The sequence below is a fragment of the Tenebrio molitor genome, chromosome 2 (genome assembly GCF_963966145.1).
Source record: "Tenebrio molitor chromosome 2, icTenMoli1.1, whole genome shotgun sequence".
In the NCBI taxonomy this organism is placed as follows: Eukaryota; Metazoa; Arthropoda; class Insecta; order Coleoptera; family Tenebrionidae; genus Tenebrio; species Tenebrio molitor.
Genome location: NC_091047.1, coordinates 12313027 through 12339674, shown reverse-complemented (window position 1 = coordinate 12339674; position 26648 = coordinate 12313027). Strand labels below are relative to the sequence as shown.

Below are 26648 nucleotides of genomic sequence, written 5' to 3'. Positions count from 1 at the left end.
TTTCCTCCACTTTTCGTTTTCGCGTAATGACGTGTTCACCATCCATTTTTTTGCAGATTTAGACAAATTATTAAATTCTGATTCATCACTGTGCACCATGTACGAACTTTGGACTGATAGTTCGTGAGATAAAAAATTTTAAATGTGACAGCAGAATAGCAACAACATTTCAATTTTGCATCAAATTTCACACAAAATAGTATATTATATATTGAGGGAGAGAAATGCATGATTTTTCCTAAGGTGCAGTTTGTAGCCAGAGGGCGAAGCCCGAGGGCTACAAAGCACCGAGGGAAAAATGAGCATTCTCTCCAGAAGTATATATACTATTTTTTTCACGGTAGGGAGTAGAAACAGCACAAAAATCTCAAATTTTAAGAATAAAAAAATGATGACAAATGAGTTGTCATCTTTCGATGAATTTAATGGAATTAGTAGTTGCCTTGACAACACAATTAGATTTTTGTCACAACAGTCAAAAAAAATGAAAACTCCCATTAGATTTTTGTCACAACTGTCAAAAAAATGAAAACTCCCTAGGGAGCAAATATTTGCTCTACTTCTGTCACGATATTGACATCCGAAAAGTTGATTTCTACTCCCGATCGTGAAAAAAATTTATTATTTTCGTAAGAAAATGTTATTCACTTGGCCGAATTTCGATATCAACAAATCAAAGAAGGTCCAAAGTCATATTTTTGAAACCCAAACTACTCCAAAAATGGCGCTTAATTTATAATTCCAAAGAGGACTTATTGAGGCCCTTGCGCGGCTTCTCAATCTCATCCCATTAGATTTTTTATGGAGTTGCGAAATTTGAATCTTCCAAACCATATGACATTTGTTGCCAACCACGACAAAATTCCCCAAATTTGAAAAATGTTAATGTTAAAATGGCTTAAAAGGTGCAAAGTGGAAAAACAGTGTATAATATCTCGTTTTAAGGCATTTTGCAGCACTTATCTACTCCTCCATGGCACTCCTCGCAAGCTCGTCGTGCCCTAAACCCGTGAGTGCTACAAAATAAGACTCGTATCATAATAAACTAGATTTTTCTATTTATTCAGAACTAGCACAAAAACATTTCTGTAATACATTATCTAGTTTTCCGAAAAATTATAGACAGCCAAAAACTACTTTACTCTGTGTGGTAAATGTGTTTGGACTTTTATAATGCAGTGACTAACAGGATTGGTAATTGAAAACAAAAATTTGCTTTTTTGCATTCGCTCTCTAAAATGACTATTTTGCAAACTCAAAACCCATCGCAAAATGGATCTTTAGGGTCCTAGTACGCGCAAGTTACTACGACAACACTTTAGAGGATTGTATTGTATTGTATTGAATTAAAAAAAGAATCCTATAAAGTGTTGTCATAGCAACTTTAGCGTATCTACTAGGCTCCTAAAGATCCATTTTGCGGCGTGTTTTTAAATTTTTTATTTAAGATATTTAAATAAATTTGGTGGTTTAGAGAACTCGTGCAAAAAAGTCTTGTATGCAACACGTACTTCGTCGCCTCGTCCTGAATCACAATTCGTCCCCTAAAACTTTATTTTATATAAATAGCCATTTTCATACTTCACTTTTCTGAAAATCACAAATTTTATTTAATTCAACGATAAAATCTATTGCTTTATGACGACAATTAGGTACTGCAGTAAAAATGTAAAAACATGGCAGCGATCATGGAATACATTTTTAAAACGAATATTGTATTGCGTATATTGTCGGCGTCAGAGTTTCGGCGATTTCACACTGTAATAAATAGTATTTGGCAATATTTCAAAATCGTGACATGAACTGCCTTCAAAATAAACACCGTGCCAAGAGAAAACAGTTTATTCCTATAAAATGAATAATTACAGCAAAGTGTATTGACTGCGGCTGCAGTTCATCATTGTTGAAAATCGGTGTCCGTACGCGTTCCGTTTTAATTGAAATCTCATTGCAAACGAGCGTTGTCTCTTTATTTCTAAACTCATTTTCTCGCTTATAAAAACAAGTGTAAATATTTAAAGTCGATAGTCAGTGATCTCCTCCTCTCTATATTTTGATCGGCAATCTCTCTGTCTATAGACATTTCCGGCAGTGTTTGCTTTAATATTTTTCATAAAATTGAGATTATAAGGCTTTTGTACATACTTCGTTTGTAAATATTTTTCCGGTGCACTTTTATTGAATTATTCTTTCACAAATTGCTCGCTAATTGCTGCCCCGTCGACTTCTATTTTCGTCCGTCACTCGTAATTTTCGTTTCACCTCGAATCGCCGACTTTTCCGTCGCAATTAAAGCCGTAAACTCGCCTTTAATTCACAAGACAATTCGAATTTAGTCATAATAAAAGTCTAGATGGCATAAAAACGTGTTAATGCAACCAGATATTTTTTCCATTGACAGCCGGGACCGTGCATAAAAATACCGGAGAAGCTTGTTAACACCTCGACGAAACCGTCATGGGTGGTCCAAACTCGGACACACAAATATTTGATATTTAAATACATCAACCCTTAAAACAATATGTCTACCTACCACCAGGTGGACCTGTTTGCTTTTGCCCCACGCACAAGATTCCGAAAATGTGTAAACAAAAAACGTATTTTTTTTCAAAATTAACGTCATCCAAAGATTTAAGCAATAATTTCCAATTTACTCGTGATGCTATCACAGCAAAATGAGTTTTGGCAATATCTATACATATTTCTGTCATAAATCGGCTTGTTTGACTTTCAGTTTATCTCATTCGGTTTTGATAAATGATGCACACCTATTTTTTTACTTTGTACTACGCCGTAACAAATTGTTGAATATACAATATGTATTTCCTAATTTTTCTTGTTGCGTGAAAATATTATCAACACTTCAAACAGAAACGGTTATAATTACATTTATTACCAACTTCCTACGTCAAAATTTTACTGGAACAATAGAGAGCATCTTTTTGTGTCAGCGCGAGATAATCCCGTTTTTCCACAAACAATGCAAATTATTTTTCCAAACATATTGTTATTTAAACAAAGCCAATTATACATTTTTAATACCCTAAAATGTGTACGAACAATACTTCGTAGAAATTTGATAATTTGTAAAAAAATATTACAACATTAATAAGTATTTCTTTTGTAACACATTGAAGGTATTAATTCGATAATATAAGAATAAAGAGAAATTGTTTACTAGCTTTCACTGATGATTACTAAACATGTGAATTTCATTGAGTGAAAAACATTTTTGTCTAAATACTATTTTTACCAGCAATATTTTTGGAAATACGTCTAACAAAACTTTGAAATATTTGAAACTATTTTATTTGGGACAGTGTCTTTGAATGCTGGATAACGCTCTTGAGAAGTTGCGGGCACAGTCCACTAACCTTAAAAAAATGTTGGTTGATTTTTTTAATTTTTAAGAACATTTTTAAAATACTATTTGACCTTTTACCTGAAAAAGATGTATTTGTTTGGTGTCGATGAAGTTAACCCTTTTGGAGATAAACGGATTTAACGCTGAAAGTTCAAATTTTTATTCGCACGATTAATAGTAATATCTTCAAATCTTTAAATAAACAAGGGTGATTGCTCAATTTTATTTTTTTTGTGACTTAATAGATTATATTTACAAAAACAAACAATCGAGAACAAAAAATACCACCAAAATTTATAAACAAATTAATTTCACACATATGAAGCTTTACTGTGAAATTTGACATTAAATACTCAATGCAAATACCCCTTTTAATGCTTGCTCATTCGTTTAATATTAATAAATGATTAAATTAATTTTTAATTTAATCATTTATTATTATTAATTATATTGTTTATTTATTTTCTCCAATTTCATTTGAATGGTTCAAATTCTCCTATTGTGGTTCTATTGTCTCTACTAGTGCCGCCTAAACGAGATTTTGAAAAAACATTTTTTCTGCTATTTCAACAGTAGATAACTGTTATCCTTAGAGGACTTCATCTTGTTTTAGCTGGCGCAAATTGTTTATTTATTACAATATTAATTTCGGTCAAATAAAAATTTAAATATTAATCGTTAATTTCGTTATCTCCAAAATGGTTGATTTTATATTTTCAACATGATCTCAAAAATTGGAAAAATCAAGTTAAAAAATTATTATTTTTAAGGTCTGAAGATTTTCTGCCCCAAGCCTTCAAGATTCAAATAAACTGTCCCACACAATTTCCAATGACACGGCACTGACCTAAAAATTATCAAAATTTCTTGAAGAATAAAAAAGTTATCAAGGAATCTATCTTCAACACTCAACTTCAAGAGTGAACGTTACCTCGAATATATTTTTTTATAGGAACTTGTGACATTATCTACTAGATCTACGATCTACTCAAATCTGGGAAAAGAAAAAAGGCCTCGATATAGTAATTTGTAGAGAAACCTAAAAATAAAGAAGTAAAAGGGACAAACAATAATCAAATGACTTGACATTCTTAAGAACAATTTCAAATAAATGTTACTATCGCTGATAATCTCAAAATTAGTAGTTTATTTAACGAGTTCGTGTGTAAATTGAGCTTTTTCACTCATGTTAAAAAAAAACCATTCTCGGTTATTTTGAAGAATGAAGTCAGGCACGGAACCGTACAAATGCATATGGCAACGCCGCAAATCACTGTCAGCTGGAGGAACAGCAAAATTATACCTAACCTCAACAAATTGTTGCAGACTACATTGGTATGGGTAAGAAAAACGTTTGTTTATTATAAATAATACAATTCCACCCCCCATTTAGCAAAATGTGTGAAAAGGATCAACCAAAAAGCAAATTGAAATCATCACAGCAACTAGTATCATTTGAAGGTTTTCAACAATAAATAATCAAACACGAACAAAAAATTACTTTAGAAAAATCCTGTTTGTCTTATTTTATTCCCTGTTGATTAATAATTTCTTCAAGTCCAAATGATACTAACTTAATAGCAATGTCTTTCGGTACTAACTATTTAGTTAATAAATTAATCATTAATAAAGAAAATAATTTAAAAAAAAATATTTTCAACAATTTTTTTCTCAAGTTTTTTAATTGTAAGCGGTTAAAATTTGTATGCTGTCATATTGACAGTTAAATGACCTATCAGAATTATCACGAATAAATATAGGTTGCTATAGGCTGTTCACGTTGGGAAGAACCGCTGTGGTGCAAATGACTGATCTGTTACTATGACAACTCATATGAAAGTATGCCAAATGTGTGCGATTTGCACCACTAATGTTCAATCCAACGTGAACAGATATTATTTAAAAAAATAGATGATGACGTCATTAGGTACTTTGGAACACCTTATATAAAAAAAATGTTACGTCAATAAACATGAAATTCAAATTAAAAAATCAGCCTGTTTTTGTTCTTTTTTTCAAAACTCAACAGTTTATAATTTATCGAATTGTTGCGTTACTTTTGCTCCTCACTGTATAAATGAAAGTACCTAATTAGTAGGTATCAACTCAAACATGTTATATACTTACATTTGTCGCCTTCTTTCCAGTTTAAGCAGCAAAAGAATATTCATTGCGAACGCCACTATGTGTAGTTTGGGACCGTTTTGACGTACCTAAGTTAATGTTTAACGGCATGGGTATGGCCACCCGCTAAAAATTAGCAACTTGAGTTAAATTTTAACGACTTTTGGTTAAAATTTTAGCTTAAAGAATAGCGCAATAGGTTAAGAATTTTTCAGCGTTGCTTTAACGTTTAACTTTTAACCAAGTGTCTTATGTTGGAAATGATATTTACTATTTGCGAGAATTAGAAGACGACTTATGTGGGTTAATACGGACAAGGTAGGTATCTCGGGTCAATTCAGATTGGTTTAAATTGATGTCGGGTAAGTTACTAGGCCGGGTCTTCGACTCGGCTCCATCCCAATTTTTTGCTTTAAACTGCAGCGGAGGGCGCAAAACACGTCATAATTTTAACTAAGTACATAATATGTGTAAATCGATCGCAGCAACAAATACGTTGGTCATCCTTGTTCTAAATCAATTAAATTAAAATTCAATTTTAAATTTGCACATCTTGCTGGTGAATTCAAGAGGTAAATTTCTAAATAACAATAGATTCACTATTGGTAACAGAATTAGCAACTGCAATCAATAATGAAATCCGATATCTGTTAAGGTAACGACAAGAAACAGACATCTGCAATTAACTTGTCATTATGTCACTAACTTCGGGAATTTTTTGTTATTGTAAATCAATAATCATCATGTTATATGTCTAACAAGGATAAAATCTTAAACGTTGAAAGATGATTTTTGGCCACAAAAAGTATGATTGTTCTAGGGATATTGTTTTCCGGGTGGTACCGCGGTCGTTTGGATTGCTACCCAGCAATCCAGACTATTGCCAACGGCCGTGAAACCTGCATTCGATTATGATTGTTCTATTGAGACAACTAATACCTCGAGAGGCAAAGACTACACCAATTCTCTATGGTGACTCCTGTTTTTCAAAAATAAATCCAAAAAGTTCACTGTCATTCACCAAGTCCTGTTTTTTCACAAAATTTCAACAACCAAAACTATGGATATCTCGTAGCGTTATAATACAACTGGTTTCCATAAATCTCCAGTTTATATTTCTGCAATACCTTGTTATCCTTTATTGGAACGATCAACAAAACAAAAAAGACGTATTTCGCTTAATTATAAATAATGTTCGCAGCATTAATCCGTTGTTGGGCTTGCGAGTGAAGTTATTGATGATCTTGTAGAACGCCGTTATTTCCTGACGATTATTAATAATGGACAGGTTTCGTCTTCCGGCAATTTCCGTTATCATCAGGTCAGCTCAATAATAACCCTTTACCACAAAGGGTTATCTACTAGGGCCACCCCTTAACCTGGGAAACAATAACGCAATTATGTAAATTATTTGACGAGTATAGAATGACGCCGGTACTTCCTGCGTCCACCGGAAGTGGGTAGTTCTGACCGCGTGCCTTACACGTGACACTAACACGCTCCCACTATGTGGTGGACCCTATTTATAATTTAATATTCCTCTATTATTTCTACTAATTGAGAATAGAACGTTCTGGCCTGTCGTCGGCCATGTTTTCTTGCTTTTCCAATCAAATCTTTTATTACATCAAGCACTGCTTCAGACTGCAGTCCAATAATAATTAAGAATCAATTATTGATTATATGTATACCTACTGTTACCTTCCAACTTATTTTCTGGATTATTAACAGAGGAATAATAAAGATCATCTCTCATGTCGTCTTAAATGTGTATCAATTACGTGGATGTTTCAACAAGTGGAAAATTTCTCACCATCCTGTTATTTCTGGGGAAAAGTAAGAACACAGAAAAGCAAATGTTATAAAAATATAAGTATTTATTGTTTTTGGAGTAATAGCGCTACATAACTAAACTATTAGTGTAATATTGTTATTATACACCCCTACAGTCATTTTAGAACTTTTAAACTGATATTTTTTTAAAACTCGAATACACTCAAATATATCACAATTTTGAGAGCACTTTCACTGTGTTATCTCGACAATTTTGTAAATTTTAAAATGACTGTCAACTTATATGTAAAGTAAAAAATATTAAAACCTATTAATCCAAATGGAATGTCACTACAAGATCTAAAATAAACAATCCTGCGATTACATCGCGGCTAAGTACTTGATAAAATTGGGCAGTGTTAATACAATTTAAAAACAAAAATTGTACATGTCAGTTATGGCAATTAAACACGATTTCTATTCAGTAAGTAAAAAGTAATAATTGAGTTTAAAAATATGAGACAAATTAAACACTAATGGCAAACTCTTTGAGAAAATCAGTTACATATTTACTTAATAATTGTCCCTAAATTAACAATTCGAGATAAAAATACACACGAGGTTTTGATGAAGGCACGACAAAGGCATTGTTATATATTTCATTTTTTTAATTGTCCTATGGAGGGAATGTTTCCACAACCTTCGTTTTCTTAATATTCAAAACCGTAATACTACATTACCTTACATTGATATGTGATTTAATTTTTTTTGAGTATTTTAATATTGTCCGAAAAATTCGCAAAATGTTTACAGAGATAAAACTAGTTGCCTTTAATAGTTACATAAACGGAACAAAAACAAACATTACATAAATATTTAATCAGATCAGTATAAAAATTTCCGTGTACATAAGTATTGCAATACCGACAATTTTGTCTCCAAGTGGGGAATTATAATAAAATAAACTGTCATATCTGCCTTATTTGTGTACACGCCATCAATATCTTAATGTTCAGCATTATCTGAAACGAGTCATATACTTGCTGATAAAAGAGTCAGCATGACTGTAAAATACGTTAGTATTTAGTATTTACTTAGAAGACATTTTATGTAGCCATGATAAAAAATCCATATTATTGTAACGTAATAAACAGAAATAATATTTTAATTCGTTAATTGAAGTTTCTTCTAAGCAGTAAAAATTATTGCCATTAACTTCCAAATATCGATAATCTGACGTTTAGTCTCTGTTGGTACAAATCATAAGTCAGTGACAGGACCCGACAAGGTGACCCTTGGAAGAGCCTGTGAAATCGACGATGTAGTTGTCACTGAAATGGAGTCGATTGAATTTGTTTTACCATCCTCGGAAGCATCCGATGGACAAATATCGTTTCGCCGCAAAATAGTCGACAATTTCTTATCCAACCTGTCCAATAAAAAATCGAATTTTAGAAAATTCTATGTCATTATAAGAAAAAAAAAACGTTTTTTACGTCTACTGAACATTATCTACGATAATGATAAAAACAAAAACAATTGTGGATAATTAACCAATTGTTTGACTGATAAAATTGGAGTCAATGACACAAATCTAGAACTGTAGGTATTACAGAGAAAAGGTGCGTTTATGGAAGTCTTACCATGAGATCATTCCATAATTTGCCTCAACGCTATCAGAACAGTATTATTAAAACGTGCCGGACTGTTAATTCGGTACTTACTGCAACAGCTTCTGGTCGGCTTCTTCCTTCTTGGCACGGGTTTCTTGCAGTTCCTTCCGCAGGACCAGAGCTTCCCTCTCCAGTTCTAAAACTTGACGAGCGGCATTGGTGCCATCTTCCACTGCTTGGTCTCCGTTCTCTTCAACTCTGAAAAGTTGAGCTACTAATGCACGGACAAGGTCGACGAAAATTTCAAACAAAATTACGTGTTTTAAAGGAATACGTTGGCCCGAAAGTTTGTACAATTTAATAAAAAAGATATTCATCCATTCGATCAAACTATATTGGCGATTTCGGCTACCGTTGAGGGCGCCACTGTTGAGAAATTGTAAGTCATGCTTGCGCTCGACCCGGCTTATGTTTGTGCATTGTTTTCTAAAATAAGTTGTTGGTTTGACGTGATTTTAGGGTTTTTGTGGTGGACTTTTTAAGATTACACAAAATTTTAGCTTATTTAGAGGCAACAGCATAAAGCAGATATGGTGTGGAAGGCGAAAAAATGTTGTGTGCAAAGTTGTTAATTTTATGTGGTTTCCAGTGTTTTTCACTCATTAATTAGATGAAGGTTTTCACATTAATAAAGCACTTTTCCATGCTTTCCTTCTCTCTACCCAATCTTGAAAACCAAAAACATTTTCAATGAAAATGTAGATTTTGTTATTTTGGTTTGACGCCACAACGTGGAAATGAACGGAAACATGTTGTAGCCAAAAACACAACAATTTCTTTTTTTGCATATCGTAATGAAAGTGGCACATTTTTACACGCAAAATCGTAGTGAAAGTAGCACATTTTTACACGAAAAATCGTAGTGAAAGCAGTACTTTTTGCATCATTTTATTCCATTTCCTTGGAGATGATTGTCAAAGTCAAAGCATACCAATTTTTTTTTTGTAATTTTTTATAAATCCTTTTGGATCAAATTTCTCAACTTACATCGATATGCAAAAAAATAGTGTGTACAACACGTTATGAAAGTCTCTTTTTTTTACTTATTTGCTTGATTAACTCGGGCTACGCCCTCGTTAATCAATCTGCAAATTTGTCATTTTTAAATAATAAATTTTAATTACATCGTTTTGTTTTAAAAACACAAAGACAAACGACTTGAATGGCCACCGGTTTTATTTATAGTTAGTACATACAATTCACACCACTGTTAACTGGAATCGCCAAAATCAAAAGAAAAATTCCACTTTTTCTGAGTTATTCTAAAAACAAATTCTTGCAACGTCAAAGCTTTGATCAGAACTTGGAAATCGGAAACCACCCATCTCATCTTTTACTTTGGAGAAGAACAAAGACTAATAACAAGATGCCAGATGAGGAGTGTAAGACGGATAATTCCACTCCAGAAGCTTCCAAAAAGTGATTGGTGTGTTTATTGAGCAGTAGAAAATGGAGCGTTGTCTTGGTGGGCAATATTTGATTCTTAGGATACCGTAAACTACAATTTCTAAACATTTTTGACAGGCATATTATTTTTTGTTCTACATTTAGTGCGGATTGATTTTCAAGGATTTATGGAACACCAAGCAGTTGTTGAACAATTTGGTTGTTTCCAGATACAACAGGAAGTGTGAGGGGTGTATGACAGAGGAAATTCCGGAGTACATACCTGGGGTGGGAGACTGCAAGAGAAAGTAAAATGATGGCTAGATTTAGGTATGGGAACGAGGAGTGAGAAAACAGTTATTGGATGGAAGGAGAGGAAAGAAGGTGCAGAATGTGCTATGGGGAGAGAGAGCACATTTTTGGAATTATTATTTTTATGTTTGTAATCTGGAATCCGAAAGCCCGGAGGACAAGTAAAGCATTATTACATTCAAATTTCGCTCAATAAAAATTAGATACCGAATTTCCATATGACATCCCTCCCTGAATAAAGACTGTATGTCTTTGAAAATTCTGATGTTCATCACGATGGGAGCCTCATTCTTCTGTGACCATCATGGGCACCGACATCCGTTACTGAAGACAATTTGATAACAATTACGGGTCTAGAATCGTGCACCACTCAAGTCTTGCCCGCGAAGTTTAGGGCAGAAAGATGAAACGCTCTCTCTTCAAGCTTCTAGGATGTCTCAATCCAGGTCTACGTCTACTTTCCCCATTTTTAAATTGGTTATATAAAATGAAAAATAGTATTTTCGAAAGTGAAATTTACCCTAAAATATACAGCTCAGCAACAGATTTTTTGTGAGGGTTAGCTTGGTGTACACTACAAAATTAAAAATTCCATTTAAGTTCTGGGGGTAGTGACGTCACCTTCCTATAGAGTACTGTTTCTTTAGACTGCATTTTCACGGAACCTATTCCTCAAAATACAAAAATAAAACGACTGCTGTGAAGCAAATTCGATGCATTCAAATGGTGTCTTTTTATATTCATCGCTATTTGAAATTCTTAGGATAAAGTGCATCCCCACGTTCGGGTTGAAGATATGCATCCCTTGCAAATTAACTTGACATATTGAGCCACCCTGTATTTATGTATTTTTAAATTTGTAAAAATTCATACTCGTTTCCTTCTTTCGGAATCCCAGAGTATCAGTGTGAAACATTTTTTGATGTAACCTATGTTGCTGTAGCTTCTCTTGGTTTGTAACACCCTTAACAAGTTTATGAAAATTATTATTTAAAGATAAGAACATAACATTAAGATAAGAATCTCGAAATGATGCGGATTTTCTTGTTGATCTTGGTGTTACCTGGCGCGTCTTCTCATTTGGTAACTTTGGGGGTGAAATAATGACGAGTGAAAAACACTAACTTGTTATCAGCATTAGTCCAAATATTCGTTGATGGCGCGGTGATAAGCCTTCGACAAAAAAATCGGTTTTGGTGATGACCGCCGTCGATGGTTAACCGGCCACGCACGCTCCCACCGGCGTCCGTCGACCGCAGATAGCAACCGAACATGCCTTATCGCTCGCCATATTTTCTCGCTAGTACAAACACACCAAGAGGCGTCCCCGAGAAAATTACACCGCACTGAATTATGTGCTCAGGACGTTGTTCCGCCCCGGGGTAGTAATTCAACGGCTTCGGACGGGCGACGTTTATTAACGGGGCGCGAACCCTCCGCCGGTGAGAGTTTTTATTGCCGGCCGTTATTAACGCCAATTATAGTCGCGCTAGCATCCCCGGTCCCGGCATGATAGATGGTGAGATGGAAAATACCAGCGAAAAATGGAAAAACTGCGACTCACCTTGAATTGTTTACGCTCAGGTTTTTCAGTTGCTCCTCCAACTTCGAGATGCGGTCGTTGTTGCGGTTCTTCTCGCTCACCAGATGCAGATGATTCTGAAACCCACACAGATCCGCTTTACTCATCTAACGTATGGCTGGAGACAGATAAAATGAAGTGCCCCAAAGAAAACAATCGTCTTCGTTTTTCAACTCTGCACACATTTCTCGGGGAGCGGCGTATCAGTGTATATAATAATAACGAACACAGGAAAATAAATCAAAATGAAACAGGCTTTTGTGTTCTGTTTGAGCATAGAGTGCATGCAGATACGAAATAAGACAATTCATTAAATACAGGATATTAACTGCAGCTATTGCCAGCAACATTCAAAACTCCTCAGTGTTCACGTATATTATAACTATATTAATGTATACCTATTATACTAATTAGAAATCAGAAAATGTTTCAAACGATGGAACAAATTATGTCATATGAAAAACAGGTTTTTTTAAATTTGGAATGATGTTCTTGAAATAGGTACTGATTTCTAACATTCAAAACTTGTCTGTAGACTTTTGGTAAAATAAAACATATAGCCGGAACGTTATAGATGTAGATTGGGGACTTGTCGTTAAGTTGGCACTACTAGCAAAAGTAACTAGGGGCGCCAATAAGATATTTGGAATTTATGACAAATCTCACTACCGTACAGTTCAACCATAAGTTTTAAGCGACCATGAGTTTGATAAATCCACATCCAAAAAGTTTTGACTATACAGCATGTTCATAAAGTTCGGAATAAATTCGATAAAACTGTAAGTATTAATTTCTCCAGCTTACTATATGATGCTTAGATAATAATAATTTAACTTTAACAAAAACCCATAGTTATATTTTTCACAGTTCTTTGGATAAATCAACGTTTACACTGTGCTTCCGAGAATGCAATTGTTTGATTTTTATTTTATATTCACTACATTGTTTAAAGCAGGTACTTACGAAGCGCTAAAAGTTTTCAGCTTAATCCTGATGTGCTTATTAAAGAGAAGATAAAAACTATGTATTTTCAATCTCGTATTGTGTTCAATAAAATGTAGGTATGCTTTGTAGAACTGCAAGTTTTTGGAGACAATTAAAATACAACACTGTTACTAACTTCAATAGAATAATACAAAAATGAATATCTAGAACTAGATGTAAATTTCCCTTGTTCCATTTTGTGTTTTTAGAATATATGTATGACCCATAATTGTCAACGTTTGATTTATGATCGGATTTAAATAATTTAAATTTAATTTAATTTGAATGTTAACAAACAAATAAACAAAAAACTATGTATAGAGCAACCATTATTACATTTGACGTGTTGAAAAATATTCATTGTACGTAATCGAATATAATAATAGCTATTTATGGTATAAGTGAATAAAAAGGAATTGTATTTACTCAAAAACATTATCACACTCGGCTTCGCCTCGTGCGCTAAACTATTTTTTCGTGAATAATAGTTATTTATGCAACGAGTTTCTGTGTAAATTGGGCTTTTCTAATTGCCCGAAGGACAAGGCCTCGAGGGCAATTAGAAAAGCCCAATTTACCCAGAAACCAGTTACATACAAAATTTTATTGTTTGAAACGAGTCCCTGAAGCTTCCAAATCTTTTAAAAATGGTTTCGCATTTGCTTTTACAGTTTTGACAAATTTTTCAAGACCTGTCAGAAATGTAACGTTGAATGTGTTGTCTAGGGCAACGGTTCGTTATCTGCTCATTTTGCTTTAGGGCAGTTAAGAGGCAGTTTACAAAGGAGAAAAATGAGAATTTATGACAGTTGAAAACAATAAAATTCGTTTATTCACGAGTATCATATCGGGCGTTCAAATGAAATCCTGGGCTGAGTAGGTGTTGGAAAAATTAAACCGTTCAGAACAGTGTAAAGTCTGAATTTCCCGCCGTTTGATACGAAAGACATTTGTTTATGTTTAATCGGGACATAATTGAATATGTTTGTTTTCAGCAAAGGGTGCCCTTAGATATTTGCTTCCAGAATAGGAATCGTTAAGTTATTCTATTTTTAATGTAAAACATTGCAGAGAGAAAAAAAGAAAAAATTTTTTGGCTTTAAATTTTAGGTTAGCTGTCAACATACTCCAATTAATCTACGCTTTAAAACAGGATAACAATTCACGGTTTCCAACGCCTTCCCTGCCCAAGATTTCATTTGAACGAGCGATAGAATATTTTTTCCAATTTCGTTTCAGAATTTTCATTTCATGTGAAGTGGAATCTATAGCAACGAGCATTTCAAAGACAATGCGAATTATTTTTTTTTATTTTTTTATTCGTGTTGTCGATAGCAGTGTGAATGAAGTGTTGCTGTAAACATTTTATTCATTCTTTTAATTAAACTATTATTTTAACAATGAGATTTAATTTTATTAATAAGAATTTGAAAAAAACATGTATTTATTGGCAACAGCGTGTCGAGACAAGTTGTCGGATAAAATAAATCAACTGTTGGTAAATTGATGCTGAGTTTATTGAACAAAATTTTTACATCTGTTTGCAACTACGAACAATAATACCAAAAAATTCAACATGGCAATCAATACAAATCACATTCCCAATTTCTTATACATAATTGGTACATAATCATCCCACTCCGCTTGGAAAAAATTCGCCGAAATTGGATCCCCCAATTGGTGCAGTTCCGCAAACTTTCTAATACAAAATTTACCCCGCCCTTCCCCAGAATTACTGGGCAATCGTTTTTCGCTGAAATTAATCTTCCCATTCTGCTTGTACACCACAAAAACGTAACGATGCAACCCGGTCCCCTTCGGAGGTCCCGATCCTATGTACCCAGAAAGTACTTCTCCCTGTTCCAAATTATTTCCAGGAATGTTGACGACGAGCCAGTGATGCCATTCTCGAAATTTCGGATTTTTTCTGCTCGGGGCGTCCGGATCTGTCATGCAGAGAGTGTAAAAGGCGTCAGCTTCGGCGTCCCATTTGACAGATGGTGGATCCTTCACTTGAGTAGGCGTTAATTTGTTCCCAAGTTCAACTTTCACACCTTTGGGATAAGTCACCTCGACGACGTGCTTGGGAACCGTCTCGATGACGTCCGGAACCACGCCGTGTTTTTCCATTTAAAAAACAATTTTACTACTGAACTTCACAACCGGGTTTTATTCACAGTCTATTTGACAGTGTTTCCATAGAAACTAAACAATAAAATTTTCCGGGCACACCTGACCCTCGCTCGATAAAACTCTTTCCTAAACAGTTTCAAAACCACACAAAAACAATCATTCATACAAGAACGACCACTTCTGCACGGTCTGTCCAATTGATGAAATAACATAACTGTTCGTTTTAACTAAAAACTTTGTTTCGTTGTGGGGATTTAAAATAGAAAACAAAAATTTTCTGTGACAAGTGTGATCGAGACTTAATTGCAGAATGAAAGATGAATGAAAATCTTGATATGTGCCCCGGTACTAGGGCGACATACGTGCCCCATCTTCCGATTATTTCCGTGGCACAATCATGGCCGTTATTGATTTTATTAAGATTTCCCAGGCCGAGAGTACGTGGACAGCACTCTGTCAATATTTGCCCGGAGAAGTAGATGTTCTCATCAACTATAGTGGATGGATGAGAGGATGGATGGTCGCTTAGATGGCCATATCGGATTTCTGAGCACGAATGCTGAGTCCAAAAACGAAAAAAAAATGTACAGGTATAGGTGCCCCACACTTTTCCTGTTCGACTCCGGATATTTTTTTTGTTTGTGGTGACGATGCTCCAATTTCGGTTCGACCAATGGCACGATGCACTTCTTCGCTTTGACCGCTTAATTGCCGTAATGGGCTGAATAATAATCCTGGATGGGCGCGGAGGTTAACCCCTCGAATTGCGACTGGAGCCTCCATTAGGGCAATCTTGTTGTTTGCGTAGCCATGCCACCACGGCCCGTATCGAATGTCAGTGGAGGAGTGTACTGTCGTCGTCACAGTGCTTTCGTATTTCCACTTGGAGTGTCGTCATAATAGTGCGTAATCTAACGCGTAGACAGGATTTTTTTTTGTCTAGCCTAAATTTAAATAGAAGATTGTCTTCGATTTAATTTTTTTCAAGGTCTAATCACAGAGTGCATAGCTGCTGCTTGATTGGTAAATGACAAATTTAACTCAATTACCTTATTGTATTGGAAGAAATTAGCATGTCGACCAATCTAGTTGGATTTAAAGACAAATTATATTGGGTTAAATTGTATTATTTATTAAGCTATAAAAGTATCCAAATTGTTTTCCATAATTTTAAAGTGATTTACAATTTTTTTAAATATTTTGTAACTAAAATGAAGTGGATGATTGGTGCATATTTGTTATTACATATTGGTTAAAAAATTTACAATTTGATAATTTATTGTAAGCAAACACAAAATATATGTCACCATAATGACAATAATGAGATAAAAAACACCGTTTTTTAATATTTCGTCAACTACATATTTCTTTAAATAATATACTCGAACATAATATGCTCATAGAGGTATCTCGAAAATATGACGTTGAGATACTAACAATTTTTCTTAATTTTCTAAGAATTTAACTTTAATGTAAATTATTTCGAAAAATAAATTTGTTATAATTTTGTTGTTTCCTTTATCTCTTAGTAAAACTTTGCTATACAAACATCTGCTAGAATAATACCATTAACACATCTTCTTTGAAACCCAACAAAGCAAAAATTGTATTTTATTCATGAGTAGCCTGAAAATTCAATTATCTAATGAGAACAAATTGTTTTGTGGTTAAAATTTTTGAATCTCTAATGGGGCCACAATATCAAGAAAAAATCGTATTTCGATACGATCTATCTTAACTGTAAACATGTGTGTATAAAATATTACGACAACTAAATGAAGAAAATGATCAAAATTGATTGTAAACTGTCACCCATTTTAATTTTAGTTTGTCGAATAACGCTTGAAGTGACATTAAAACATCTTTATTAAAAAATATTTGCAAGATAGATGAGATTTTCTAAAATTTATTTACACTAAATTAGAAATACAAGTAAAATTAAGATTGTTTATAAAAATGTTTGGAGATGAAATATCAACTATAGTCCAATTTTTACCCTTTTGCGGTGACGTCATTATGTAGTAACTTCACGTAAAGTTGACTCAAGTTGCAAAAAACCAATTTGGATTTGCAACAGCAATTTTATGGCATTAGTCGTTTGAAATTACTTTAAAACTGTACTTATATGGAAAATATTCAATCCAAACTATGATTTTCTGGCCTTTTTGTGCCTTTACTTGGTTTAAAAATATTGAAAAAATGCCGTTGCAAATGACAAGTGGTTTTTTGCAACTTGAGTCGACTTTATGTTTGAGCTAGGATCAGAAACAAATTTAAATTGATCATAAATAACTATCGGGTGTTCATTTAATATTCTGGTGGCATTATCTATGGAAATATTTTGTTTCTGTGAAGGCATGTCGTCGTTTGAACTTCCCGTTAGTAAAATTAGAATAGAACTGTCAATTTTGACATTTGCGTTCAGACAAGTTTACTGTTTGCTGGTGTTCACGTTAGAGCAGAAAACGTTTTGATTGAAAGTTATTTTGGTTTGAAAGTGAGTGGTTCATGGATCTACTCCGTACAAAACTGCTTAGAAGAGTTTATCGCCGAATTTCCCAATGTTATTGTTGACGGAAAACCTTCGAAGATAACCTGAGCCGGTGTGTAAAGTTGTTTCGTGAAACTGGAGGCGTTTACCGAAGAAAAACCACAGGTCAGCCGCTAAAACGCACTGCTGCAGTTAGTGCAGTTATTGAAACTGCAAGAGAAATAATGCAAAATGCTTCCCACACTTCAGTGCGTCAGTTATCGCAACGCAACAGACAGAACATTATGTAGGAAAGCAGGAACGTGCCACAAATTGTTACGAAAAGAAGAAGGTAGACATTTCCAGCACCTCATTTAATAAATTGATTAATTTGTGCGTGAATTGTAATTGTGTTACTTTTTTTAATCATAATTCGTGTCATGCTGTTATTTTTTAGTGAGGTTATGTCGTATTTTAACGCTGCGACATCCGTTTTTCAAAACAAAAGATTTCCATAGGTGATGCTACCAAAATATTAAATGAACACCTTTTATAATGTTTCAAATTTGTTGACAATTGCTTCGAAAGGTTATGTTTGTAATCAATATACATAATAAGTGAAAGAAATTGAAAATTGTCAAATTGACAGGAGCATAAGATAACCTCAAAATAACCAACGATAAATAAACGTGCCTTTTTTTTGTTTTTTTTTCTGTTTGTCGTTTTAATAAACAGAAAGCGAGAAAGGAAATCGTGACGTCACCTCAAAAGGGTAAAAATTGGACTATAGAACACAGTACCTTAACTAAATTTTAAAAACACCTCATTTATTAGTACTATTCCGGACACGGAATCTTGGCCACAACTGACATTTAACTGACAAATATGTGTGAACTGGCCTTTATTGAATATAACCCAACTTTTGACTCGATAATGCCATTTCCATGCTTTTTTGATGTCACAAAAAAAAACTTCAAAGTGATTTTTAATAACTGTCATTTATTAATGACACTAATGGTTGGTTTACATCATTTTTTTTAGAAATGTCAAAAAAATGTTGGCCAAGATTCCGTGTCCGGAATAGTACATATTTCATAAAATTTTGTCTTTTTGCTGTTTTTGAATGAATTTCGCATTGATAAACTTCATTGTGAATAAATGTAGAACTACTACAGGTCATTATAAATGATTGTCCCATCGCAAAAGTTGAATGTGCCGCAAGCCTCATAACATGAGTGAGACTAATATCGCCGATAGGTGGTACTACCGGTGGCAGTGGAAATCTGTCTATTAGGCGGCACATCCAAAATTTGTGTGAGTTTTCAACGCCAACTGCGATGGGACAATGGGACAAAAAATGAGTCAAAAAAAATCATAGCAAACTTTTTTGTTGTCATTTAATTCAAGATTAAGTCACATTGACAAGAACCTCAATAATCTTAACCACAATTTAAATCACAAATGGCTTTCATCAACCGGGAGATATGGTGGTGAAACCCGCGGAGATTCAGAGCAAGCACGGCAAATCTACGGTGAAAGGTTTCCTAAAGGATACTTCCCAAAGCACGAACCTTGGTAAACGTTGTGCAGCATCTTCGCGATTTCGGGAGTTTCGCAATGAATAAGCGCGATCAACGAGAAGATCGCATTTTAGTTGCAGAAGAAATTCTTCACGAAATTGAAAACCAGCCACGGACAAGTACTCGGCGTCTTGCAAATCACCTGGGAGTGTAGTTTGGCTGCGAGTTCAAAACGCCGCTCAGGAAATTCATGAAAACAGAGGCATTCTGAATCGTGTTCGGCTTTCTTGGACACGTCGTGCTGAAGCTTGCATTGCAAACGATGGCAGGCATTTTGAGCGACTTCTTTGATGTTTCATTTTATGCTTTTACTCACAATTACAGTCTTTTTACTTTGTTGTTTTCTTAATAAGTTGCAGACACTATTTTATCATCACTTAACTTGTATGTCAAAACTGCCCGTCAAATTTGAAATTTTTCAGCGGTTCCCAAACAAACTGATTCCTTCCTTTGATTATCTTAAACCACTAATATTTGTGTAAGGCAAGTTGTGTTATTTTGCCTTCTTTTAACACGTACTACCTCAGGTTAAAATATCTGCACAACCTTCAAAATCAGACTGGACAGTAAAAAATTTGTTTAAAATAATACCACTGGTTCATTTGAGGCAAAGAAAATGCCAGTCAGAAACAATAAAATCTAGACCCAACGCCACGAGCTCCAGTTCCAATTTTTCAGATATTTTTATATCGTCTTGTTGGAGGATGATCAAATTGCGATTGACCACTGTGGTATAGCATTTTCTTACAACATACACTTTGTCCAGTTGTTGACAGTACATCTTCGCATTAACAGTGTGTCCTCCAAATCAAAATGCAGTATACCAAATTCAATTTAATTTTCTTTCTTAAGAACAAATCTTTTGCCCACTGCTTGCAAATGTATCTGTTTTTAGTCTGTTTTTTTTTTCTTAATTTAAAAAACTGAATTTTCGTATCAATTCTCGATGGACCATTTGATCATTTCAAATGATAATTCATGAGGAACTTCTGAGCAGTTTTCATCCAGATTCCATTACCCACAGCCGTGAGTAATGCAAGCAATACTGTACGAATTGCGTAAAATTGCATTTACACTTGAATCGTAGATGATTATGGACTAAGTGCATTGGAAAAAGACAATCACTTCAACTGGAATTATTTTCATCGAAACCAAAGGCATTGAAGTCAGTCTTCATAATAAAAAAATTGGTACATACATACGTCTAATAGTTTTATCTCTTCTGAACGTGGTTGATATAATTTTGAATGCATTCCTCTACACAACTGTTTGGTGTATGGACAAGGTTCACATTAATATCAGCACCACAAATGTAACTAACCAACGTTCAATAGAAGCCGTTCAATTATGAAGGCAGTAGAAATTTATTGCAGCATTGTTACTGTAAAAATTATTTAGACCAGGTGGAGTGTTCAAAATGTATGTGGAGCGAAACCCATTCACAGAATTACAGCACAGGTAAACTCTGTGGGTGGGCAAGCTACTAAAAGCGCGAAACCGCACTAAACAGTGGTTAAATGGTGTTACTTCCGTAGGTTTATTTGACGTGATGTCGAGAGGACCACCACTTAACGTATCAGTCGGGATTTTTACCTGGACGCGGAGCACAACCGACAACGCCGTTTTGTATACCTTTTATTTGCCACAATAAACGGATATGCTAATGTGATCTCGCTTTTACGTGTCCCCGCACATTTGCTGAGGCGAATTCGGGCATAAAAATAAAATCCCACCCGGAATTAATTAGCAGAGAATGTGTCAGACGCCGAAGAGAAGCATCACCGGAGGATACCCCGAAACTGGGAAACACCGTCCACGAGTCGTTACCGACCGGAATGGATACCGACAAACCGAAAATCCGACGTTTCGGCTGTGAAGACCTATAAATCCAGATCCGGACCGACCGCTGACCAAACACCGACATAAATCAGGCATTTACGGGTTAAAAAAGATCATTACGCCAGTTTGATCGCGCCTGCAAATACGTCGAGCTCAAAGCAAACACCCGGCGACGGAAGAATGGTGTCGGTCTTTTTTTATCGGGCGTCGCGACGATAAATAATTAAACCCAGACTGGCACAAAACTCGCGCTTTCGCCATCGGTAATTTTTCGACAGTCGACGGGGATGAACACCCACGCCAAAGACAGCCGCTGCCGAAGGAAAAAAGCGGTCAAATTGAATAGATGCACCGGTCTACATGCCGATATTGCTCAGTAAATATAAACAGTGTACTTTATATTATGTACAAAGCATACATGAGGGAAATATAAATTTGCACAGTACTTTGGATAGAGCCACGAGAGCCATCTAGCGCGAGGATTACGTACTAATGTCGATGTAATCCGCTACATCATCAGCACCGGAGCCTGCCGGTCTCCGGCAAGCTTTGTCTTACTAAAGCTTTTTCAACTCATTTTTAAATGAAGGTGGATTTTTTTTCTAAATCTGTCGTGCTCCAAACGAACTTGAACGGAGTATTAAATACATGAATAGGTACATATATCGATAGCAAAGATTAAGATTACTTCAAAAAATAAAAAAACAACAAAATAAACAGATCACTTAAAAGTAATAGACGTTATTATGATGACAGATTTTACAATTTATAGAGTATTTACTTGCAGTTGATCTCAAAGGAGTGCCGAAATGAAATTCCAACTCCACCCTTCTTCTAGAATGACTATCAAAAATTGATCAACAAAAAAGAGATAAGAGACGGCTATGGAAAACAAAATTTCGGGACACGTGAGAGTCAAGTAGTAAAAGTGTCAGCTGTCAAGTATGACAATTTTTTTTTTTTTTCGAGAATGTGCCGAATACGTCTTCGCGCATCGAAGTTTGTACAATATTTTTTCTACTCGAGTTTGGAAAACTAACACATATTTGAATACTAATTTGAGTTAGGAAAAGTGGAATATTTCCTAACTAGGGCGGAAATAATATTTCCACACTAAAATTTTGATCGTTTCCTGAGATACGTAATTTGAAATCAGTCAAAGATAACCTCAAAATTTACAACTAATTGATGTTTGTAAGTGATCGTTACAATAGTTTGTCGATTTATTAATTGCCCAGATAAATGTAACACTCTAGTGGACCAAATGTCTAACAATATTACGTTGCTTCTGAATCAGGATATGAATCTTTCAAGCTATTTTTTTTCAAGCAACTGTACATGTTCTTTCTCATATACAGTGTGGAAATTACTTATGGAATAAATTCAGTAATTTCAAAACTAATGACATTTGAAGAAAACGCTGAAACGGGTCAATTTTTATTTCTTATAATGCTTATTTTAAATTGCTTCATTTGTTCATGACGTCATTAATTTTTGAGCTATGACGTCATCAATTTTTTTAAATGACAACCCCCACTTTTTTCTTTTCGTTCTGATAGACCTTCCTACTACCTAAAAATTGAATTAAAACATCTGGTACCTTACATAACAATTTTTTTGGGAAAATGACATCTTTTACTTCAAAAATGTATTTTTTATGTAAAAATTTTAATTGACCTAACAAAAACAAACAAACAGCTAAGGTTAACAATAAAATCTAACGCAAATGTTGAAATTGCCCCCCCCCCCCCCCCCCCAACTATTTGACACTCACACAGCAGTGTAAACACTGTACACCGCGCTCAATAATGTCAGGGCTGATTTGTTCCATTTCAGCGCGAATTCTCTGTCGTAAATCTTCCAGTCTATTGAAGTAAACCCTTGATTCTAAATAACCACATAGAAAAAAAAAATAAGTACATACGTTAAAAATGAAATTAAATTTTCGAAGTAAAATTTTTCATTTTCTCAAAAAAATTGTTATGCAAGGTACCAAATTTTTTAATTCGTGGTTTAGGTAGTAGGAAGGTCGATCAGAAAAAGAAGAAAAAGTGGGGGTTGTCATTTAAAAAAAATGAATGTGACGTCATAGCTCAAAAATGGATGACGTCATGAATAAATCAAGCAGCTTAAAATAAGCATTATGAGAAATTAAAATTGACCTGTTTCAGCGTTTTCGACAAATGTAGTTAATTTTGAAATTACTGAATTTATTCCATAAGTAGTTTCCACACTGTATGTACTTTTATCGGTTTGACACTGACAATCTGGTTGATCCAATCTTCTTTTACTGCAACATTGTTAAAATAAATGCCACACTACATTTACATTTTTTAAATATTTTTAGAAATGCAATTCCCGATAAAACACGCTTATAATATGGAATAGCAGCATATCTAAGAGAATAAGCAAGAGTTGTTTTTACAAATTTCACTCAATATTTTTTCCTTTTGTGCACATTCAGCCGCCAGAGTGTCCTTATTGGCAGGCTTCATGGACGTCCAATCGAGAGAAAAATCGTTTTCGCGCTTCAGCTGTATAATACTTACGGGACCATATTTATGTACATGCTTTTGTTTCAAAAACAATGTCCTATGGTGACAATTCATTGTCGAAAGGTCTCAGTTTTTATTCCTTATATGGACTACCACTGTGTTGCAAAAGATGCGACCAAAATCTGAGAATGTTCCACCTGTGTAGCAACTCCATGATCTTAACGCTGATGCAAAGTGTCTTTATTATTATGGTCTGTGGTGGTGATAACAGAGGCAAAGAATGGATTTAATGCATTGCTTGCTGCGAATGTCGAGGTTTCGAAAGCGTAACTTGTTATATGTAATTGTGCATATACAATATAAAAACAGTACTATAGTTCATTGAAGCCCTTGACTTACTTAGTTCTGCCAGCCTGCCACAGATCACTCTGTACGTAATTGTGCATTAAAAGCACCAGCAAAGATTTTACCATATTTACCACTAAATTTTGGGTATTGATAGAATAAAAAACAGAAGGAAATAATTAAATGAAAATAGAGGAGGTAATAAGAATAATGTTTACACACATATTTAGTTGGGGCATGTTGGTATGTATGTATTATGTATGACCAGTAAAAAGTATATTGAATACAGGTGTATTTGAAATACGTGTGTTAATTTTAAACAAGCGGAAGAACTCGCCAATATGACATTTTTCTCTATCTTTGCAAATTTCGCAAAAGTCTTCCAAGATTTTTTGCCCACCAATTTTTATCGTTTTGTGTGATTATTGATTAACCAGTCTCTATTTTTTTGTAACGCTTTTTCGTAAAAAATTCAAATACAAAAAACGTTTCATATAACAAGCTCTGTTGTGTGTTAAAATTAATACCTACCTATTACCTGTATATACTTACATATTAATAAATATAAAAGTTTTTATTATTTGACTACATTTCGTCCATAACCGTTAAATAATAATTATTTAAATAAGATAAGAGAGATGATAAAAATATCTATAAAGGAATTCGTAATTGCTGCAATACATAAATCTTATAAACAAAAAATAATCTCACGTTATCTTTTTTAAGTGTATTACGCCGAAATTTAAAAAACGCTCGGCATTGTTCACCAATTTCGACAAACCCTGCTCGTGAAGAATTTTCTGCCGATATACTGCACGATTTAACCACTTAGTACTAAAACATTAAGATAATCGTAAAAAGCAAGACGCCAGCATTCGTTTAAAACAAAGTTGCTGTTTAATTTTGCGGTTTAGTAGTTGGTTGGTTTTCCCTTATCGATGCGTAAAACAGTGATAATAAGTGAGGTAAACGATTGGCAATATTGGGCCGTGTTAATTTTTCACGACGTGAGTGATCGATGCGCAAAATTCACAAAGAAAAAGTACAAAACCGGCCTTCGTTCCACAAAGTACACAAAAAATTACGCAATCAGTTAACCGTGATTTACGTATGTCAATGATATTGAGTGTTTTCACTGTGTACGTGATAGTTGTGGTGTTTGCAGTACACATGAAAACAGTTCTCAACAGACCGCCAGTCTTGTATGAAGCGCATTAGTGGTGAGTGTTCTCTAGCATTGTTCTCGATTCATTGTCTTTACATAGAAACGCTTCACCAAATATATTTATAATTGACTGATTATAACACTCAATTTGTTGACTTAACTACTGAAAGCAAGTTTTTCAGATGAAACAAGATAAATGTGATCACTACTCAACTAATCTTACATCTAACATAATGAAAACTTTGATTTCTACTTGAACTCACCACACTCAACTGCTTCTCCTCAATCATGTGCTTCACCTTGGCCAACAAGGCATCTTCCCTTACTCTCGCAGCATCTCTAACTTCCCTAATAATATCTGCCAACATCCCTGGCTCATACTCTCTGTCATAATGTCTCGTACTCTGCTGCTGCTTCAACATGTTCAACTCGATTCTCATTTCCGTTACCTCTCTGGTTAATTTTCTATTGCTCTCTTTCAAAACACCCACTTGATGTGTCAGCTTTTCGATTATCTTACTCTCGATCGAATTGCCACTGTCATCACTATCATTTGGCAATCCTGGGTCGGAGTACCGTCTTTTACTCTGATCGTCGTTTTGATCAACGTTAACCACAGGTAAACTGAGATACTCGTTATTGTCACAGTTCACTGAAGACATCATCGGTGGCTTCATGGCATTCATAAAATTGAAATTCGGATTCGATGGATAAAAGTTGGGGTAGTTCACGGGGTAAACGGGCAGGGACGTGGGTTCAGACGGATTCGAATAATTTAAATACGAGTAATACGACGAGAGATCTGGTATACTTATGTTATAGTTGGGATTTGATGGGAAATAACTGCAGTTCGACATGTTGAATTCGAGAGGGTTTAAACCTGTGACCTGGGGAGGCTTCTTATCGCGGTTTTTCTTTCTCTTGGTCACACTTGGCGGGTTTCCATTGATTTCTGGAGACATTTTCACTAATACTGTTACATTTAGGTTAGAAACATGAACATATGGGGTAACGGCACAAACAAATTTCTTACATGAAGGGACTGTTTTACAACGTACTGTTCCAAATGTCTGATGCAGATGTTGAAAATCAGGTCCCTTTCTGCTTTACAATTAAAAATGTAAACAGTTGTCACATACGTCACAAATGAAAGTTTTGTTTGGGATTGTGACTGAGTTTTGACACATGACAAGTCAGAAAGTTGCAGAGGGCGCCATCTACACACTAATTTCTACCAATTACAGTGAACTGTCAGATCATGATTATCAGCACGTTCCTGTATATAGTGTATAACACAATTTCTGACGATGTTTTCATGTAAAATGCTCCTCTTGCTTTATTTTAAATCTGTATTGTGTATATAAGAGCGTACTGATGTCTTTAAATATGTTAAAAATACAGGGCTTTCATAAACGATTCATGC

At 34.6% G+C, this 26648-nt stretch overlaps 3 protein-coding genes and 1 long non-coding RNA gene across 6 annotated transcripts in view; 1 reads left to right on the top strand and 3 right to left on the bottom strand.

Annotated features, from left to right (window-relative positions):
* The window catches only part of LOC138122770 (uncharacterized), a 186709-nt gene that overhangs the window by 95502 nt on the left and 64559 nt on the right, over window positions 1-26648 (bottom strand). The gene's annotated exons all lie outside the window — the stretch shown is intronic.
* Window positions 7348-26415, bottom strand: LOC138123882 (A-kinase anchor protein 9). 3 transcript variants are annotated; one of them, XM_069038712.1, is made up of 5 exons: window positions 25489-26415; window positions 12197-12291; window positions 8986-9132; window positions 8623-8690; window positions 7348-8566 (listed from the first exon to the last, which is right to left on the bottom strand). In XM_069038712.1, the coding sequence occupies exons 1-5, from the start codon at window positions 26185-26187 to the stop codon at window positions 8529-8531; spliced, it is 1047 nt and encodes a 348-aa protein (XP_068894813.1). In that variant the 5' UTR covers window positions 26188-26415; the 3' UTR covers window positions 7348-8528. The 3 variants fall into 3 exon arrangements, with proteins under 3 accessions (XP_068894813.1, XP_068894812.1, XP_068894811.1); XM_069038711.1 differs by having other exon boundaries at window positions 7348-8690; window positions 25489-26198; window positions 26259-26413; XM_069038710.1 differs by having other exon boundaries at window positions 7348-8690; window positions 25489-26414.
* LOC138123885 (protein D2-like) lies at window positions 14698-16636 on the bottom strand. The gene has a single exon (XM_069038716.1). It carries the CDS (start codon window positions 15326-15328, stop codon window positions 14792-14794), a length of 537 nt encoding a protein of 178 aa, XP_068894817.1. The 5' UTR covers window positions 15329-16636; the 3' UTR covers window positions 14698-14791.
* LOC138123884 (uncharacterized) overlaps window positions 25250-26648 on the top strand; it is a 30321-nt gene continuing 28922 nt past the window's right edge. Inside the window, exon 1 of the mRNA XM_069038715.1 lies at window positions 25250-25280. Within this exon, the coding sequence (XP_068894816.1) occupies window positions 25265-25280 (16 nt within the window). The 5' untranslated portion in view covers window positions 25250-25264. The remainder of the gene's footprint in view (window positions 25281-26648) is intronic.

Coding starts and splice junctions, on each gene's coding strand:
- LOC138123882 (XM_069038710.1), bottom strand. CDS start 26,187: ATGTCTCCAGAAATCAATGGAAACCCGCCAAGTGTGACCAAGAGAAAG. Junction 12,292..25,488: donor AGGAGAAGCAGTTGAGTGTG/GTGAGTTCAAGT, acceptor TGTGGGTTTCAG/AATCATCTGCATCTGGTGAG. Junction 8,691..8,985: donor GCCGACCAGAAGCTGTTGCA/GTAAGTACCGAA, acceptor TTTATTGGACAG/GTTGGATAAGAAATTGTCGA.
- LOC138123885 (XM_069038716.1), bottom strand. CDS start 15,328: ATGGAAAAACACGGCGTGGTTCCGGACGTCATCGAGACGGTTCCCAAG.